Raw genomic sequence first — 19,503 nt, forward strand, 5'->3', positions numbered from 1 at the left:
GCAAGGGGTCGCGGCACTGAGCCACAACCCCAGCCTTTTTTTTTTTTTTTGATAAGTTTCATGTATCTAAGAGGTAGGCAGTCACCAATAAAAAAGAAAGGAATCTATTGATCAAAGGATCATCAGGCATCCTTCAAGTTATTTTCATTTTGTGTGTTGTTCACTAAGTACTCAAAAGCTAGAACTGAGCAGGATTATAATCTTATAATAGAAATGACATTATTAGTGCAATTTTAGAGAATAAGAATCATTAAACCTGTAGTTTATTCTATAGGTTTTTGAAGACTTCGATTGTAACTTTTTTCTAAAAAAATAAATACATTATCGTGTCTTGAGTGATTTTAGTGCTAGCAATTCAGTTTGTATAACTTTTATGAAAGGATGAAAGAATTCAGATGTGTTAAATATCTTCATTAACTCCTTAGTAATAAGAATATGCAGTTACCATATACTAATCATTTGCCATATGACAGCCACTGGCGCTTTTATGTGCACTATTTTGTTTAATATTTATAGTAACACTATTAAGCAGGTATGTAATTGCTTCTATTTTATAGGTGAGGAAATAAAGCTTTATAGAGAGTAACTTGGATAATATCACATTCTCCAATAAATGGCAAAGCCAAAGATTGACTTAAGAGTCCAAGTTTTTACTACAGACCCATATTCCACACATTGATATGAGGCCTAAAGAGAGATATTACTCATTACCCATGAAAAATCACTCAAATCACCCAAACATTATAATATGCTTGTCAAAAAGTTCAAGTCAGACAACTTTCTTCTTTACTCTTGGAACTTCACATTACTGTTTCTTTGGTTGAATATCATGTTATTTTTAAAAGGTACTGTATCATCATCATCATGATCATCCTTAGCATCTTTAATGTATACATGCATAAGAGGGAATAGTAGATTAATGTCTCCAACCTCAGGGCTCTGTGCAAATGCTCACTGAGTGGAATGGTAGACATTTTGAACTAGCTAAATTGTGCCTGCTGCTTGTGTATGGTCTCTCAGTCTCTTGCTGTCTGCCTCATTAATTAACAAATATTTATTGAACCTAATAAATGCCAGGGACTGTTTTAGGTTTTGGGAATACAGAAGTGAGAAAAGCAAAGTTTGTGCCCTCTGGAATTTACATTGTTGAGGAAAAGCAACATGTTTGCATATGTTTGTGTGTGCATGCACAGGCGTGCAAGTAAGGAGGAAGATCTGAATGTATGTGTATGCTAGCTGGTGGCAAGTACAATGGGAAAAATACAAATGGATAGGAAGTTGCCTTCTTAGGTGAAGGAGTGGTTTCTGTTTTTTGTATGAGGTAAAAAACAGGGGGCCTCTTCAAAGGAGATAAGGGAGTAAGTCTTGTAGCTATCTGGGACAGACTATTCCAGGCAAAGGATAATGAAGTGAGCATATACCTAGGATGTTCAAGAAACAGCAAGGAGGTCAGTGTAGCTGGAACACAGTAAACAAGTAAAAAGAGATGAGGTTGCAGCAATAGAAAATAAGCCAGATTATACAGGACCTTATAAGCTGGAAAGCCACTTTCAGAAGTTTACATATATGAAACATATGCATTGTTTTTAACATCGCTCTGGCAGCCATAAGAAGAATTGACTGTAATGGGATTGAAGGGTGGAAACAGGGAGAAAAATAGAAGCCTATTGCAAGAGTTTACGTGAGTGGTTGGTTTTATACTAGTGTGAGTGGTAGAAGTGGTTAGAGGTGATGAGTGATGAGTTTTTTTGTTTGTTTGGTACTAGGGATTGAATGCAACCCAGGGATGCTTTGCCTTTAAGTGACATCCCCAACCCTTTTTTAAAAAATATTTTTCTTTAGTTGTAGATGAACACAATGACTTTATTTTATTTATTTTTATGGTGCTGAGGATCGAACCTAGTGCCTCACATATGCTAGCGAGCACTCTATCACTGAGCCACAACCCAGCCCCCAACCCTTTTTAATTTTTATTTTGAGACAGGATCTCCCTATGTTGCTTAGGACCTCACTATGTTTTGAGGCTGGCCTTGAATTTGCAGTCCTCCTGAGTTACTTCAATTACTGGCACACACCAGTGTGCCTAACTTGATGGAGATAATGAGAAGTGAAAAGATTATAAATGTCTTTTGAAGATATTGCTAATACATTTTATTAATGGGTTGAATGTAAGGTATAAGAAAAAGGAGTTAAGAATAACCAGGCTTTCTCCTTTTTTCCTTTTGTCCTACACAGCTGTGGAAATAGAGTTCCCATATACCGAGACATTGGCAAAACTAGGGAGGAACACATTCTCTCGCCATCACATCCACATACACACAAACACATACACACACACATACACAGTGAAACAAAGATGTCAAGTAGGTATTTGGATTGTGGCTATTTAAAGCCATGAAACTGACCCTTGCTGACAACACACCTGTGGTCCCAGGGACTTGGGAGGCAGACGCGGGAGGATTTTAAGTTCAAGGCCAGCCTCAGCAATTTAGCAAGACCCTGTCACAAAATAAATAAATAAAAGGACTGGAAATGTAGCTCCATGATACCCTGGGGTTCAATCCCCACTAACAAGTAAATAAATAAAGCCATGAAACTAGATGAGGTATAGGTAGAGAAAAGATTTCTGGGAATTATACTCTGTAGGATTTTCTTTCTGGTTATCTTGATTTCTGTTTCTTGGCTGAGTTTTCCCCTTCCACCTCTCTCTTAGGCATATATAGGTGAGTTTATTTATGTTGACTGTACTTTTGATATAAGACACCACACCTCCAAAACAGTCTGAAGATAAAACTAACATAGTAAAATACATTTTATATAATATGTAGTGTGAGCTTTTTATAGATATTTTATTCACCACATGCCTGCTGTGCATCAGTAACTCCTGGTATTTTCATATGTCAGCTCATTTTGATTACTCTGAAAGATTGGGTCTTATATAGTGATATGAGCTGGGGTTGTGGCTCAGTGGTAGAGTGCTTGCCTAACACATATGAGGCTGGGTTCACTTCTCAGTACCGCATGCAAATAAATAAAATAAAGGTCCATCAACAACTAATAAAAATATTTTTAAAAAAAGAGTGCTGTGCTTATGAAGCTAGAGCTTTAGAGAAAACAATATGTTCTGAATTTACATATAATAGAAAAAATTTTAATTAATGCAAGCATATACATAAAGATTACAATTAATAATATATAGTGGAAAGAACACTAACCAGCTCTGTGCAAGTGACAAATTTTTCTTGTGGCATAGTTTTCCTTTTTTTTCTTTGTGGTTCTGGGGATTCAACCCAGGGCCTTGTGAATTCTAGGCAAGCACTCTACCATCTGAGCTATATCCCCAGCCCCCCACTGGGCTATATCCCCCAGCCCCATATTTCTTATTAATAATAGGACTTTACTTGAGGAAGAACTCAGTCAAGTGGTTCTGAAACAGTGCTCATTTAAAACCCTAACCCTAACCCTAACCCTCCATACTCATGCTAACAATATTATAGCCTCTAGCCACAGGTGTCTGTTTAAATTTAAACTTATTAAAATTAAATAAAATTAGAAAATCAGCTTTTCAGTTGCAATTGTCCACATTTAAAGTGCTCAGTAACCACATATGAGTAGTGAAAATAATGGATAGTACAGCTGTAGAACATCATCATTGCAAAAGGCTCTATTGGATAGGTTTGCTTTTTATACTATTTCTGTAGCATAACCTTCTTGGGAGTTTCTGGTTAGATTTGTTTGATTTTAGAAAGTTCAATTTATATTACTAACTTGGAAGACAAATGGAAATAGCTAAAATTGTACTTTACTTTTTCTAAGGATAAAAATGTAGTATAATTCATTTTCACAGTATAATGTGTTTGAATAGTATATTCTTCAAATTTATAATTAAAAGCACCTTCCCACTACAATTGGTATAGGACTTTCCCAATTAGATCCTAATTGATATAATTTTTATATTGGATATTTTTATGGTAACAAAAACTTTTGAAACTCAAATTCCAGTGTAAGGATTGATTTTAAAAGAAATAAAGCACTTTGCTAGTATGCACAATGCCCTGGGTCTCATCCCTAGCACCAAAAAGAAAAAAAAAAACATAAAGAGGGTATTATGACATTATTTATAGTGAGAGATGGTAAGATACTGGTTTTAAATGGTTTAGTTATTAGAATTAAGATGAATTTCAGGCCCCAGAATTTATGGTGGTAAAAGTTATTGTTCCTACTATTATTTCTACTATTTTATGTAAACAGAAAAAAGGAATTCATCGTTGTACAAAATGCAGGCTACAATTTTTGACCTGCAAGGAGAAAACAGATCATAAGACCCAGCATCGTACATTTATAAAGCCTAAAGAACTGGAAGGATTGCCTCCTGGAACAAAAGTGAGTATCAAATATGTTGTATTTTAACATTTTGTATAAGAGAAATAAACTCCTGCCTAGTTTCATCTGTTATCTATAAAATACAAAATAACATATGATTATAATTAAGACCTTAATTTTAGGTTTTATTGTTCTTATCTTGGAAAGGAAAACTTCAAAACTGTAATTTTGAGTTGATTGACATGTGCTTTGTTGAAGCAATATTACTTTGTAGAGAGTGCAACTAGATTAACTGTAGGCTGAGACAGCTGTTGTTTCAGTATTCTGTAGGCTGTTTTTGAGCTATTCCAGTTATTAGAATATGTCTGTTTCAGGGGCTAGACTATAAAATGTTTTAGTTCAGGACTCTTGTTTAATTTATCTTTGTGTCCCAAGCATCTGTCCTAATGCCTTGAATGCCATAGGTTTGTTGAAACAAGTTCTGTTCCTGGATAGCATTGCTGTTTTTAGTAAGAAGCACACATATAACTACAAACTTTCCTTTTCCTGTTTGCCTTATATATATGTTTTCTCTGACTTCTTTATATGAAGTTATTACTTGAATATTTGATCCAGAGAAGGGATGGATAATCCAAACTGAAATAATCCCCAGACATTGATATTTAACTTTGAGTACATACTTTTGAATGTGAATATTTTAGTTAATTCAAATAGAAGATATAATGTGAAGCAATGATCTGAGATTTTGAAAAACTATCTGGTGTCCTTCTCTGCAGTCATTCATTCCATGCAGAATACTAATGTAAGAAGTACACACTTCTCATATCTTCCCTTGCAAGTAACAAAGTGCCCCAATATTAATATTAATATCTTAGAGCATTTGGAATATGCTTAATTCCAAATTTAAAAAGTTTATCAGTGTGCCTTTTCATACATTCTTTTTATTTAATCTATGCAGTACTCTAATGAGATAGGCAAGGTACATATTCTCCCCGTATTACAGATAAGAAGGCTTAGATGGGATAAATTCCTTACCCACAGTCACATGGCTAGAAACAAGTAGTATGGAAATTTAATTTCAGGTCCTTTGACTCCTTGTCTAGGCTTTTATATAATACCAAAGTCGCGTGTATTTCACAGAACATCACATAGACTATTCCTCAAGTACATAGAGGGAATTATAGTCACATGATTAAAGAGAGTGTTAATAAGTGACTGTTTTCCATCATTAACTATTGGGTATAATTGAATATTTCCTTTTTCCAAATGTTAGGTGATAACTTTTATATTAGCTACCATTAAGGAACTTCTGAGCATTTTTTAAATCTCCATGCTGTACGATAAATTGATTTAACCTCCATTGTGATATCTGAAAGCAAAAATCATGCCCAATGAGTCCCCAGAAAGAAAGAGAAGGTCACATTTACTGACTATCTGATAATGCAGGCCTTTACAGAGTGATTTTAGGCTGTGGGATTTATTTGTGTACATATGTAGGTAGGAGGTAGTTAGGTAGTTCGAAGGTGCTAAGGTTTGAACTTGGGGCCTTCTACATGCTAAGTGCTATACCACTGAGCTATATCCTCAGCTTTTAATTTTGATCTCTATTTGTGAAAACATTTTACTTATACTGAAGTATAAAAATAGCCAGGGAACATGCTTTTTTAATATTGCTAAAATTGCACTAACACTCCTAATTATCCATTAATATCTATGTTAACATATAACTGCTACCAATAGAAAAAATATATATAATAGCAGGAAATTAATACCAAGCTAAATTTCATTTAATTGGTATGACCATCTAGAATAAATGAGAGAATTGATTGTTGTTTATATTTACTATTTTCGAAATAATTATATTTAACTTTTTGTATTACAGTGATTTTTTTTGTAACAACTTTGTTGAAAATGCAATTCATATACCATGTAATTCATCTAGTTAAATTGTGCAATCCAATGATTTTATTTTAGAACATTCTCAGAGTTTTTAAAACATCACCAACAGTCAATTTTAGAACATTTTTATCACCCCCAAAAGAATCCCCATGCCCATTAGCGGTCACTCTGTTTCTCCTCCACCATCCCATGCAAACTTACATCTACCTTCAGTCCCTGTGGATTTTCCTATTATAAATAAAATCACACAGTATGTAATCTTTGGGGACTTATTTCTTTAGGCTGCCATAATGTTTCCTAGGTTCGTCCATATTATAACATGTTTCAATATCTCATTCCTTTTTATGACTAAATAATATTTCATGTTATGGATAGTCCACCTTTTATTTATCCATTCATCATTTGGTGGGCATTTGAGTTGTTTCTCCTTTTGGCTATTATCAATAATGCTGCTACAAAAACTCATGTACAAGTTTTTGTATCGTTGAAGAAATGCCTATTTATCTATTTTTTTGTCTGCTGTTTTTGCTTATGCTTTGGGCGACATATTTCAGAAACCATTGCCTAACTTATAGCCACGAGGACTTACTATCATATTTTCTTATAAAAGTTTTACCTTTTGAGGTCATAAAATTTGGTCTTTGATACATTTGGAGTTAAATTTTATATTTACTATGAAGTATGATTTGTGTATAGATATTAGTTTTTAACAGCACCATCTGTTGGTAAGAGTATTCTTTCCCCATGGAATTGTTTTGGCAACTTGTCTAAAATACATTGATAATAAATGTGAGAACTTACAGATGATATTTTTAACACTACTGTGAAATTAATTTTCTAGGAAAAAAAAATATATATATATGTTGTTGTTGTTGTTTTAGGTTACTATTCGAGCTTCATTTGGACCTCTTCAGCCAAGACCATCAAGTACACCATCCAATTGTGCTCCAAGTACTTCTTCTCTTCAGGTCTTACCTCCAAAGTCTAAAAGCACAACTGCTAAAAATCTCACAAAATCTAATGCAAGTAAATCTAAGACAAGTAAGCCTAATGCAGCTGCCTCTGCTGCAAGTAAACCCAACACAAGTAAACAGAGTGGAGGTGGAGTTACAACTAAAAGCAAAGCCAAACACTCTTACAAGCAGAAAAGACAACGCAACCGAAAAAATAAAATCAGCATAGCTTTGAAAAACTTAAGGTACTTTTTATCTTGATTAGTCCTGTTAAAAATACTAATTTAATTTTAAATATTAAAAGTTCATTTTAATATAATTTACTATATCACAGAACCCTCTTGCACATTTACATGATAATCACTTATCTGGCATAAAGGCAAGTGAATGTAAAAAGTATACCTTTTTATTACCATTTACATGATAAAAGACTTTTTACATTTGCTGATCAAAATTCAAATTACTGTGTTTATTCCATATTTTTAATCCTTTACATCAAGCTTATGTTTTGTGCTTTTATCTTGTGATAGTTGAATCAGCTAATTTGATCCATTTCATTCCATGGAAATATTAACTGGTGTTTGACTTTTTTTTTTATAGAGAGAGAATTTTAATATTTATGTTTTTTTAGTTTTGGGCAGACACAACATCTTTGTATGTGGTGCTGAGGATCGAACCCAGGCCACATGCATGCCAGGCGAGCAAGCTACCGCTTGAGCCACATCCCCAGCCCGGTGTTTGACTTTTTTTAAAAAAAAATTTGTTAGTTATTGATGGACCTTTAGTTATTTGTTTGTTTGTTTATGTGTGGTGCTGAGAATCAAACCCAGTGCCTCACCCATGCTAGGCAAGCTCTCTACCACTAAGCCACAACCCCAGCCCCTGGTGTTTGACTTTTTGCGCTTGTTCTAACTTATTGTTTCAAAGTATATTTTCAAATTTTAAGTTTCTATTTAAGGATATTAATTTAAACACCTTGTCTTTAATTAATGAATTCTTTATATACAAATATATTTTAGTTGTTGATGGATCTTTTTTTAATGGGGTTCTGAGAGTTGAACCTAGTGCCTTAATCATGGTAAGCAAGCACACTCTACCATTGAGCTACAACCCCAGCCCCTCAATTAATGAATTCTTTTTTAAGATTTTTTATTTGTTCTAATTAGCTATACATGACAGTAGAAGACATTTTGACACATCATACATAAATGGAATATAACCTCATTTTTCAATTAATGAATTCTTAATAAGACATTGCATTATTGTTTTTGTTTTATAATATGTTTTTATCATTTTTTTCCCTTTGCCTTCATAAGGTGTCGTCGGGGAATTCACAAGTGCATTGAATGTCATTCCAAAATAAAGGACTTTGCAAGCCACTTTTCTATATATATCCACTGTAATTTTTGCAAATACAACACTAACTGTAACAAAGCCTTTATAAATCATATGATGAGGTAAGTTAAATATGTAAATTGTTGATCAAAATTGTCATTCAGGCATGGGGGTTTAGTTCAGCAGTAGAACCCTTGCCTAGCACGTTGCCAGGCCCTGAGTTCATCCCAAGCACCTAAATAATAATAATAATTAAAATATCCATTCAAGAAATTTATTTTTTAAAAACAAAGTTCCCATATTAGAAGCAAGTTTGTCTTATCAAGGAGCTAAAAGTCTAACATAAGGGAACTTCAAGGATGTTCCTTGTACTGTTTCAGTATAGTAACTGATCAAAATACTAGGAAAGAAATTGTAAGAACAGTTAGACTAATGAAATTAGAATGGTTTTATTAGGGAAATGTGTTTTGCTATGGGAATTTTTTTTCTTCTCAGTAAAAAGTGGTTATTTTCAAATAAAAAATTTTGATTTAATTTAGTTAAACTTGATACTGGGTATTGAACCCTAGGCAACTTTACTATTTAGCTTCATCCTCAGCCCTTTTTACTTTTGAGTCAGGGTCTCGTTGACTTATTCAGGCTGGCCTCAAATCAGGAATTCTCCTGCCTCAGCCTCTTTAGACACTGGGATTATAGGTGTGAGCCACTACACCCAGCTTAGATATAAAATTTTAAATGTCTTCAATATATTTATCAAATAAACACATGTAACTACATGAATTACCCTCTTCAAATGATCACTTTGAGAGGCTCCAGGTTTTTCAGTAATGCTAAGAATATTATTTACTTTTTCTTTTGGCCTGCTACTCTACCTGCCTCACTCGCTCTCCCTCTCTTTTTCTCTCTTCTTTTCCCTCTTCCACTCTTCCCTTATCCATTTATCCATTCCTTTCTCTAGCCATCCATCTATGTTTAAATTCATTCAGTGAAATATGAAATAAGAAGCTATAAGAATACTCCATTCATACTATTGCTATTAGAATTCTGTCTTAAACATTTATTTTTTAATTTTAGATGGACACAGTACCTTTATTTTATTTTTATTTGGTGCTGAGGATCGAATCCAGTGCCTCACGCATGGTAGGCGAGCACTCTATCTTTAAATCACAACCCCAGCCTTGGAATTCTTTTTCATATATTGATTCAGCTGCCATAATTTGTGTACCTACTGTGTACTCCATGCTAGAAGAAAGACTTCAGAGTTCATTTTACTTTCATTTGGACTTATTTTGTAGGGACTTATTCCTTCAGGATGGACTTTTTTAAATAGCAAAAAAAATTCAGATATAAATATTGAGGTAGTTCTATTTCAGTTAGTAAAAAGATATAACCAATAAAAGTAGTTATATCGAAGATTATAACAAGATCTCTTTGTTGCTTTCTGGTTCTAGTAGGCTACCCCAGGTATGAAGGGTTTTCCCTCACTTTTTGATGACTTCAGCACTTCCCACCCCACCTCCCATAACGTTCAGCCTGACCTCAGGATACTTTGACTTCTTGGTGCTAGCATTTCATGTCCACTTCTAACTTCTTTCACGTCCCCTTCCCTTTCTTACCACAGTCTCATTTTATCTTATTGTACACAATATTGATTTCAAATTCTCATTACATTACTTTCAGGGTCTTGATCACTATTTCTATTCCAGCAGCATCAATCCAATTTTTTAGTCAACCTCACCAAGCCTCAAGGGTCATCTGTTTTAAATGGTGCTTTGTTTTTTGTCCTAGAATCCTTTTACATCTTCAGTCATGCTTAGTCTTGCTGTTCTTGAATCTTTTATCCTTTTTGAAGTATCTGTGCTTGCTTCTAGTCTATCAAACCACTTGTTTCAGCTGTGAATTGATGATCTTTAATTTGGTCTTTTAAAAATATCTATTTTATCAGCATCAGTTGTCTAAATACTTTTCATGACCTTAAGAATTTTATTCTATTTTCTCAGTTATTAATCTTGCCTACAGATTACTCAGAGGTGATTGCTTTTGATTTTCCCAAGATTAACTTTTTCCTACCTCAAAGTTTTTCCTTCATCCATAGTTTAATCTCAGAAAATAGAAATGATCCACTTTTATAGTCATCTATGTTTCCTCCACAACTTTATTCAGCTGTTTTGGGCATTCATTTAATTTCTTTCTACACATATCTTCTGCCTATAAGAGTTCTTGGATTTTGGGGTTTGTTTGTTTGCTTTGTAGGATGAGGGTGATTTGTTTTTATTTTGTGTATTTGCTTATCTTTCTTTTATCATCAGCATTTACAAAGAATATTTTTTACTAGCTTATTTGTCATTTTTTACTCTTTGTAATTTGAGTATTATCCCTACCTATAGCTAAAGTTACTCCTTTAAAAGGTAGTTTAAACTAGGTGGCCAGGTGTTGTGGCACATGCCTATAATCTCAGTGGTCGGGGAGGCTGAGGCAGGCAGTGTGAGTTCAAAGCCAACCTCACAACTTACCAAGGCCCTAAGCAACTCAGTGATACCTTATCTTTAAATAAAATATTAAAAAGGGCTGGAGATGTGGCTCAGTAGTTAAATGCCCCTGGATTTAATCTCCAGTATAAAAAATTATCAGTCATGTCCCAATACTAAATATGCTCACTAGTTTTCTTTCTTACCCCTCTGTGACTTCAAACTTTAGAGTATTTGATAATTTTGACTAATCACTTTGATTTTGGGACCATGGATGAAACCCAGGGCCTTGAACACGCTAGTCAAGTGCTGTACCACTGAGTTACACCCTTTGTCCCTAATCACTCACGTTTGAAACTCAATTTCTGTTAAACTGCCACTACTTTAACCACTCTGTGTTTTCTCTTTTACCTTTCAACTGTAAATTCTCCCAATTTCAATGATGAGTTTACTGAGACCTAGTTCTTCATTTCTGTTTGATATTAAGTAAAACATTATTGTATGTCTAAGATTCAAACCACCTTCATCCCAATACCCTTTATACTCATTCTGCTTTAGGGTATTATTTGCATAAATGTGAAGCAACAGCTGGAAATAATTCACTGTCCCAAGTTTCTGAAGCTGGTGAGGATTTCTTGCTCTGCCACCATATATTGTGGCTTCCTGAGAATCTACCTTCTGCAGTTTATCACTCTACCTTCCCACTACCTCAGTGGTTTTACACCCTTACCCCAGTTGTTCTAAATAGAGCCTCAGCCAGCCTTTTCCTCAGTTTGCTGCTGGGAACAATGTTGGTCTCACTCTGTGCCAAACACATGACTGCCCTAATGGTGCATTAACTCTGCCCCTCATTTATAAAGGATTAAATTGGAAAATATTTTTGATGTTTCTTAAACCTATGTGTGTTAGAATTCTGTGACTATGACAGAATACCTGAGATAAACAACTTATAAGGAAGAAAATTTTATTTTGGCCCAGGGTTTCAGAGGTTTCAGACGATGGTCAGCTGGCTTTGTTTTTAGGACTGGGGCAAGGCAGTGCATTATGGTGGGGAGCACATACTGGGGCAAAGCCCCTCACTATGTGGTGGCATGGAAATGAAAAGAAAGAGTCTGATGTCCCATAGACTTCTAGAGCACATAAAGACTTCACCACTTCACAGTAGTACCACAGGCTGATGATCAATTTTCTTTTTTTTTTTTTATTGGTTGTTCAAAACATTACAAAGATTGCAGAATCACATCGGTTACACATCCACATTTTTACATAATGCCCTATTAGTAACTGTTGTATTCTGCTACCTTTCCTATCCTCTACTATCCCCCCTCCTCTCCCCTCCCATCTTCTCTCTCTACCCCATCTACTGTAATTCATTTCTCTCCTTGTTTTTTTTCCCATTCCCCTCACAACCTCTTATATGTAATTTTGTATAACAATGAGGGTCTCCCTTCATTTCCATGCAATTTCCCTTTTCTCTCTCTTTCCCTCCCACCTCATGTCTCTGTTTAATGTTAATCTTTTCTTCCTGCTCTTCCTCCCTGCTCTGTTCTTAGTTGCTCTCCTTATATCAAAGAAAACATTTGGCATTTGTTTTTTAGGGATTGGCTAGCTTCACTTAGCATAATCTGCTCTAACGCCATCCATTTCCCTGCAAATTCCATGATTTTGTCATTTTTTAGTGCTGCGTAGTACTTCATTGTGTATAAATGCCACACTTTTTTTATCCATTCATCTATTGAAGGACATCTGGGTTGGTTCCACAGTCTAGCTATTGTGAATTGTGCTGCTATGAACATCCATGTGGCAGTATCCCTGTAGTATAGTACGCTCTTTTAAGGTCTTCAGGGAATAGTCCGAGAAGGGCAATAGCTGGGTCAAATGATGGTTCCGTTCCCACCTTTCCAAAGAATCTCCATACTGCTTTCCAAATTGGCCTTACCAATTTGCAGTCCCACCAGCAATGTACAAGAGTACCCTTTTCCCCGCATCCTCGCCAGCACTTGTTGTTGTTTGACTTCATAATGGCTGCCAATCTTACTGGAGTGAGATGATATTTTAGGGTGGTTTTGATTTGCATTTCTCTGACTGCTAGAGATGGTGAGCATTTTTTTCATGTACTTGTTGATTGATTGTATGTCCTCCTCTGAGAAGTGTCTGTTCAGGTCTTTGGCCCATTTATTGATTGGGTTATTTGTTATCTTATTGTTTAATTTTTTGAGTTCTTTGTATACTCTGGATATTAGGGATCTATCTGAAGTGTGAGGAGTAAAAATTTGTTCCCATGATGTAGGCTCCCTGTTTTCCTCTCTTATTGTTTCTCTTGCTGAGAAGAAACTTTTTAGTTTAAGTAAGTCCCATTTGTTGATTCTTGTTATTAACTCTTGTGCTATGGGTGTCCTATTAAGGAATTTGGAGCCCGACCCCACAATTTGTAGATCAAAGCCAACCTTTTCTTCTGTCATAGTCTGATTTGATATCAAGGTCCTTGATCCATTTTGAGTTAACTTTTGTGCATGGCGAGAGAAGGGGATTCAGTTTCATTTTGTTGCATATGGATTTCCAGTTTTCCCAGCACCATTTGTTGAAGATGCTATCCTTCCTCCATTGCATGCTTTTAGCCCCTTTATCAAATATAAGATAGTTGTAATTTTGTGGATTAGTTTCTGTGTCCTCTATTCTATACCATTGGTCCACCCACCTGTTTTGGTACCAGTACCATGCTGTTTTTGTTACTATTGCTCTGTAGTACAGTTTGAAATCTGGTATTGCTACACCTCCTGATTCACACTTCCTGCTTAGAATTGCTTTTGCTATTCTGGGTCTTTTATTTTTCCATATGAATTTCATTATTGCTTTATCTATTTCTACAAGAAATGCACAGGCTGATGATCAATGCTTTAGCATGTGGGCTTTGGAGGACATTTAAGTTCTAAACCCTGACACCATGTGTCATTTCATTCTTCTTTTCCCATTTTCCATAGAAGCCCCAAAATATCTCATAGGACCTCTAGTCCCATCTGTCCCTTATCATTCTCAATAGGCCACAGACTCCCGAATTCCAGTGAGCCCCAAACCTGCACTGTCACTCCACACATTAAACTCTTATTTATCACTAGCCTTATATAGAACTGAAAGATTCCAGTTCTCTCTAAAGGCCTTATGGGTCCCTTTCATTTTTCCTACTTTAGTAGCACTATGCTTTCTTGCCTCATACCTTACTGTAAGTGGCATACCCTTACTCCTACCTGGTATAAACTTTTTTCTCATAGGACTGAGTTCTCTATAAGGTCAAGTACCTTTATTCCCAAACCATAACCAAGTATATTCTCAGAAGAAAGGCCCCCAGATTATTGATCTTTTTCACAAGATAGTTTCTCCATATTCAACATCTAAAGTGAATTTCCTATTCTTAGTTATTTCCTGGAATGCCCCTCTCCTTCCCTCAGTTCACCTTCTCTGAAGTATCTGATCATTGACACTCAACAGGGATAATTTCTCTTGAGTTCTGTAATATTTCATTATTCTGTTTCATATGTGTCTATATTATCTTGTGAGAGAAGCTCTTTATATTTACCATGGTACCTATTCTGAGAGTATTTTCTTGAGATTGTAGTTAGTCAGATTCTTTCCCCATGCATGCATAGTTTGCTGGTGGTGGTTACCTTGTGTTTGAGGGTTGCTATTGCCATGGCATGTTTACTCATTTGTATCTGTTAGTGCAAAATACAGTTAGTGTCTCAAACTTTAACTTGCATAGGAATCAGCTAGAAAATGCATTAAAATCAATTTCTGGGCTCCACTGCCAGAGATTCATTTTTAGATTTATGGTGAGGGAGAGCTGAGATAACTGCATTTCTCATAAGATCTCAGGTGATGCTGATGCTGCTGGTCCATGGACCACACTTTTAGTGTTGCTGCACTAGGCTAGTCTCTAACAGGAAAGCTTTCCTTGTGAGTTAAAAGGTGGGGAGTATAAAAACTATTACCATTGTCTACAAAGTTTAGATTATTGGTTTTTTTGGTTCTTTGCATAGGAGAAGCATTCTTTTAACTCACAAGTTCCACTTCCTTAAATTTGCTTTCTTTAAAAGTTCTCCTAGTAATCCAGGCATGGTGGCAGCACATGCTTGTAATCCCAGGACTCAGGAGGCTAAAGCAGGAGGATCTCAAGTTCAAGGCCAACCTGGGCAACTAAGTGAGATCCTGTCTCAAAATATTTAAAAAAATTTAAAACAAACTGGGGATGTAGCTCAGTGGTAATGTACCCCTTTCTTCAATCCCCAGTACTGCAAAAAATAAAAATTAAAAATTAAAGTTCTCCCAGTCATTGCAAAAGTCTCTTTAAATATTTTTATCAATATTAAGCAATATCATCTAGCTCAGGTAGCATTTACTTCTAGTATCATTAGGACTATTTGCCCTCCCCCAATGTTTTAAGATTAGAAAATAATTATTATTCATAGCAATTTCTATTATAGCAAAATACATTAGTAGCAAATAACTTTTTAATTGTTTTTACTCTTAATAATTGAAAGAATTAATTTGATGCTGTTTGCATTTTTAACTCTTTGAGTATTTTTTTTATAGTGGTGAAGTACTGAACATCTTAAGAATGTTCTCAGGGAAATATGTCATTAGAAAATATACTACAGGTAAAATGGAATGTAAGATAAAAATATTGAATTAAACAGAAATGACTGTCTTAGTCCATTTGGGCCAAATACTATAGACGGGGTGGCTTTTTTAAACAACAGAAATTTATTTCTCATAGTTCTGGAGGCTGGGAAGCCCACAATCAAGGTGCCAGCAGATAACAGGTTTCTGGTGAGGGCCCATTCCTGATAGCACTTTCTTACTGCATCATCACCTGGTGAAAGGGGCAAGCCAGAGTCTTTCTAAGGTCTCTCTTACAAGGGCATTAGTCTCATTCATAAGAATTCTGCTCTCCACTCAAAGGCTCTACCTCCTAATAGCATCACAATGGGGGTTAGGTTTTAACATGAATTTGGGGGGAGGGACAGTAATTCAGATCATAGCAGTGATCAACAGAATCTTATCATTTAATAATGATCTTTTATTCAAAATTGAAAAATTAAGAAAAGAATTGAAATGTGGTCATGTAATTAATAAAACTTTTTATATAATAAAAGTTTTTTAAAATCTTGTTTGTGTTTTATCTCTCCAGTTCTCATAGCAACCACCCAAGTAAACGGTTTTATATTTTCAAGAAGCATTCAGGAATTCTCAGGTAACTGGTTGATCCTTTTCCATTCTTTTACTGAAAAATTATAGTAACTTTTAAAAACATAATAGTTGGGTACCTGATTTGAAACTCTCAGTGATTGTTACTGGACATGATACAATTCTGTTCACTATATTCTTTGATCATAGTGAGGGATGGCCTGTCATCTCTGACTGAACTTTGGTTCAGTGGTGCCAGGCATTGAGATCAAATCTTCATGCATTTGCATTGTAAAACAAAAAATAAGGCTAATAATATTTGAATAGAAATAAGTTCATTAAAACATTGTAATAGTTAAAATTAATATATAGCTTTCAAATTCTTAATTTTTCTTTATGAAATAAAAGTACATAGCTTGCTTACTGTACAGAAAGAATTACTGATTAATATTTCTAAATGATAATTAACTTTGGTTATATCGAAAAGACTTAGAAGCTGCTAAGCATTGTGGGTTTTTCAGTTTTCTAATTCCTTTTACATCCATCTTTCCTTGTTTAATTGTTTTGCTCATATTGAATAGTGCATGGCATGTAATAGGCATTCAGAAAATATTTGTTAAAGAAGTTAATGTACATATTGAAAACAACATGTGGATGATTTTGAACCAACAACTCATAAATGGAGGGAAATTTGATTCAATTTTTAAAACATAGTCATGCTATTTTAAATCATTACTCAATTCAGTGACTTGGGGGGGAAAAGTAAAATAAGTATTACCTTTACTGAATATTTTTAAAGAATTAAAATAGGTTTAATGTTGAAGATGAGATTTTAATTTGATTTTCACTTTGTTGACAAGTTCACTTGTGTGCTTGGTTTCTAAATTAACTGTATGATTTTAAAGATCTGAGATGCTTTTTTCCTAACTTGGGTGGTTCTCAATTTTAAAAAGAAAATTAGTCAATTTTTTATATATGGTACTTAGTATGTTTATAGTTCTATAGAATAATATTTTTGTAATTACTATTTTATTAAAATGAATTCTTTATTTTTTTAATTATTTGTTGTACATCCGCCACATATACAACAGAATATATCAGATCCTATACAAATTATGGTGATAAAGAAGGCAGCCAGCTTGGTACCTTCCTTCAAGGAATGTACAATTTATTGGAGGGATATAAATGTATGAACAAAAATAACTACAGTAATACAACGAGGTTTGTAATAAGTACAATCAAAGCAACTGATTTCAAAGGACAGAGATGTTTTCTGCTTCTAAGAGGCACAGGGGCATTCTAGTTGGAAGAAATATCACGAATAAAAGTTTGCATAATGGGAAACAGCATACAGTACACATTCAGACATTCACAGTGGATAATTTGTAGTGTATTTTGGGAAAAACACAAAGTTTACATAATGTGGTATTAAAATCAATGTCTGCAGGAATAGTTTTAATTTTATTTATCTTTATTTTTATTTATTTATTTTTATGTGGTGCTGAAGATCAAACTCAGTGCCTCACACGTGGCAAGCAAGTGCTCTGCCACTGAGCCACAACTTCAGCCCATGGGAGAATGGTTTTGAGCTTAGATCCATAGTTTAGAATTCTTTAAAACGATTCCAAGTCATTTATACTTAATTTTAATTTGGAGAACATTGGGGAAACCATTGTTTTTTTGAGTAGAATCAAGGGTTCCAAAGGAAGACTGTGATTGGGTATATAAGATAAGTTGTAGTTGCATGAGGCATAGACTGATAAAGGTTATTGTGGTAGTTAAAACTGATTTAATGATGACCTAGGTAGTGAAGTGTTATCACATCATATTTAATATCATGACCTCTGGAATCAAAGGGTTCAGTTTCAAACCTCATGCTGGCCTTGGTAGTTAAGTAAACTTGATCCTGTCCTCTATAGAAAAGTGCTAATGATAGCACCTGCTTCTCTGGGTTGTTAGAAAATATAAATCAGCTGGTATGTCTAAAACCCTCAACCTGACACAGCATAAATGCCCAATAAATTGTTACTGTTCTAGATGTTTGAAATATTGGATGTTTTAAGGAAAAGATAACTACTGGTTTGTATCAATGTCAGGGAAGTGGCACCATAAGAGAGAACAAACAGGAAGGATGATTTGGGGGAGGAAGCCCACAATTTCAGTTTTACAAAGATAATATGTGATTCATCTGAGTAAGAGCTAGGTATAAAAACAGACTATTAAGACTAGAACTTCAGGGGAGAATGAATCTAAGGTATATTACTGGGTTTTTTTTTTCACAATATATTTTTTTTATTTTTATGTGGTGCTGAGAATCGAACCCAGTGCCTCACACATGCTAGGCGAGCGTGCTACCACTTGAGCCACATCCGCAGCTCTGTTACCATTTTTTTTTAATTTATTTATTTTTATGTGGTTCTGAGAATTGAACCCAGTGCTTCACATGTGCTAGGCTAGCACTCTAGCACTCAGCCACAACCCCAGCCCATATGTTACTGTTTTTTATTCCTGTACAGGAAGGATATTCCAATTTAAAGTATCTGATGAACTTGAAAAATATATTTATGCTTTGTTAATAAACTGACAATAATTACATTAAGGAATTTATTTTTAAATCCTCACATTTTATTTTTTTTAGTTGTCAATGGATGTTTATTTTACTTATTTACCCATGGTGCTGAGAATTGAACCCAGTGCCTCACATATGCCAGGCAAGCAGTCTACCACTGAGCTACAATCCTAGCCCATCTCACATTTCCTTTCTAATTTTGTCTTAAATTAGACACAAGATTATAGGCTGCATAGACTGTACCCTATTTCTTCACTAATTGTGTCTGTGATACCTAGTAGTACAATGTGCAAAGGAAGTCCTCGGCAAATGTATATTTCATATTACAAAATTTGAAAATGATAATCTTGGTACATAAAATAAATGAGCAGTAATCATTGAACTTGAGTATTGATTTCTATACAAGATAAGAGTCTCTCTTACCATCTAATTCTTTTTTCCATAGGGGCATTACTCTTGTGTGCCTTAAGTGTGATTTCCTAACTGATTCTTCTGGCTTAGACCGTATGGCTAAACACTTAAGTCAACGTAAAACTCATACTTGCCAAGTTGTAATAGAGAATGGTATGTATATATAATAGTGTTACTTTGAATTTTAAATATTTAATCTAGTACTTTTGATCAGCCACAGTTTGGGCTTTCAGGTATTACAAATTAATTTATTCTTCATATATGCTATTTTAAATGTAAAACTCTTCTTCTGGTTACAGTTTCCGAAAGTACCTCAACTTCTGAACCCACTTCTGAGTAAGTTTAATTTTAATTCAGTGCATTT

General features: G+C 34.6%; 1 protein-coding gene across 7 annotated transcripts in view; it reads left to right on the forward strand.

The window, feature by feature from the left end:
- Znf280c (zinc finger protein 280C) overlaps positions 1-19,503 on the forward strand; it is a 58,021-nt gene that overhangs the window by 36,760 nt on the left and 1,758 nt on the right. For 5 of the 7 annotated variants that reach the window (XR_013431682.1, XM_078034282.1, XM_078034281.1 and 2 more), the window contains 6 exons: positions 4,252-4,383; positions 7,104-7,420; positions 8,492-8,632; positions 16,164-16,226; positions 19,174-19,292; positions 19,439-19,475. Coding sequence is in view for 4 of the 7 variants with exons in the window: in XM_078034282.1 (XP_077890408.1) it covers positions 4,252-4,383; positions 7,104-7,420; positions 8,492-8,632; positions 16,164-16,226; positions 19,174-19,292; positions 19,439-19,475 (809 nt within the window). In the remaining 3 variants the exon portion in view is untranslated. Of the gene's footprint in view, positions 1-4,251; positions 4,384-7,103; positions 7,421-8,491; positions 8,633-15,565; positions 15,803-16,163; positions 16,227-19,173; positions 19,293-19,438; positions 19,476-19,503 lie in introns of those variants that run through there. The other 2 variants (XR_013431683.1, XR_013431684.1) reach the window with 2 other exon arrangements.

This window comes from Ictidomys tridecemlineatus, chromosome X (assembly GCF_052094955.1).
Source record: "Ictidomys tridecemlineatus isolate mIctTri1 chromosome X, mIctTri1.hap1, whole genome shotgun sequence".
Lineage (NCBI taxonomy): Eukaryota > Metazoa > Chordata > Mammalia > Rodentia > Sciuridae > Ictidomys > Ictidomys tridecemlineatus.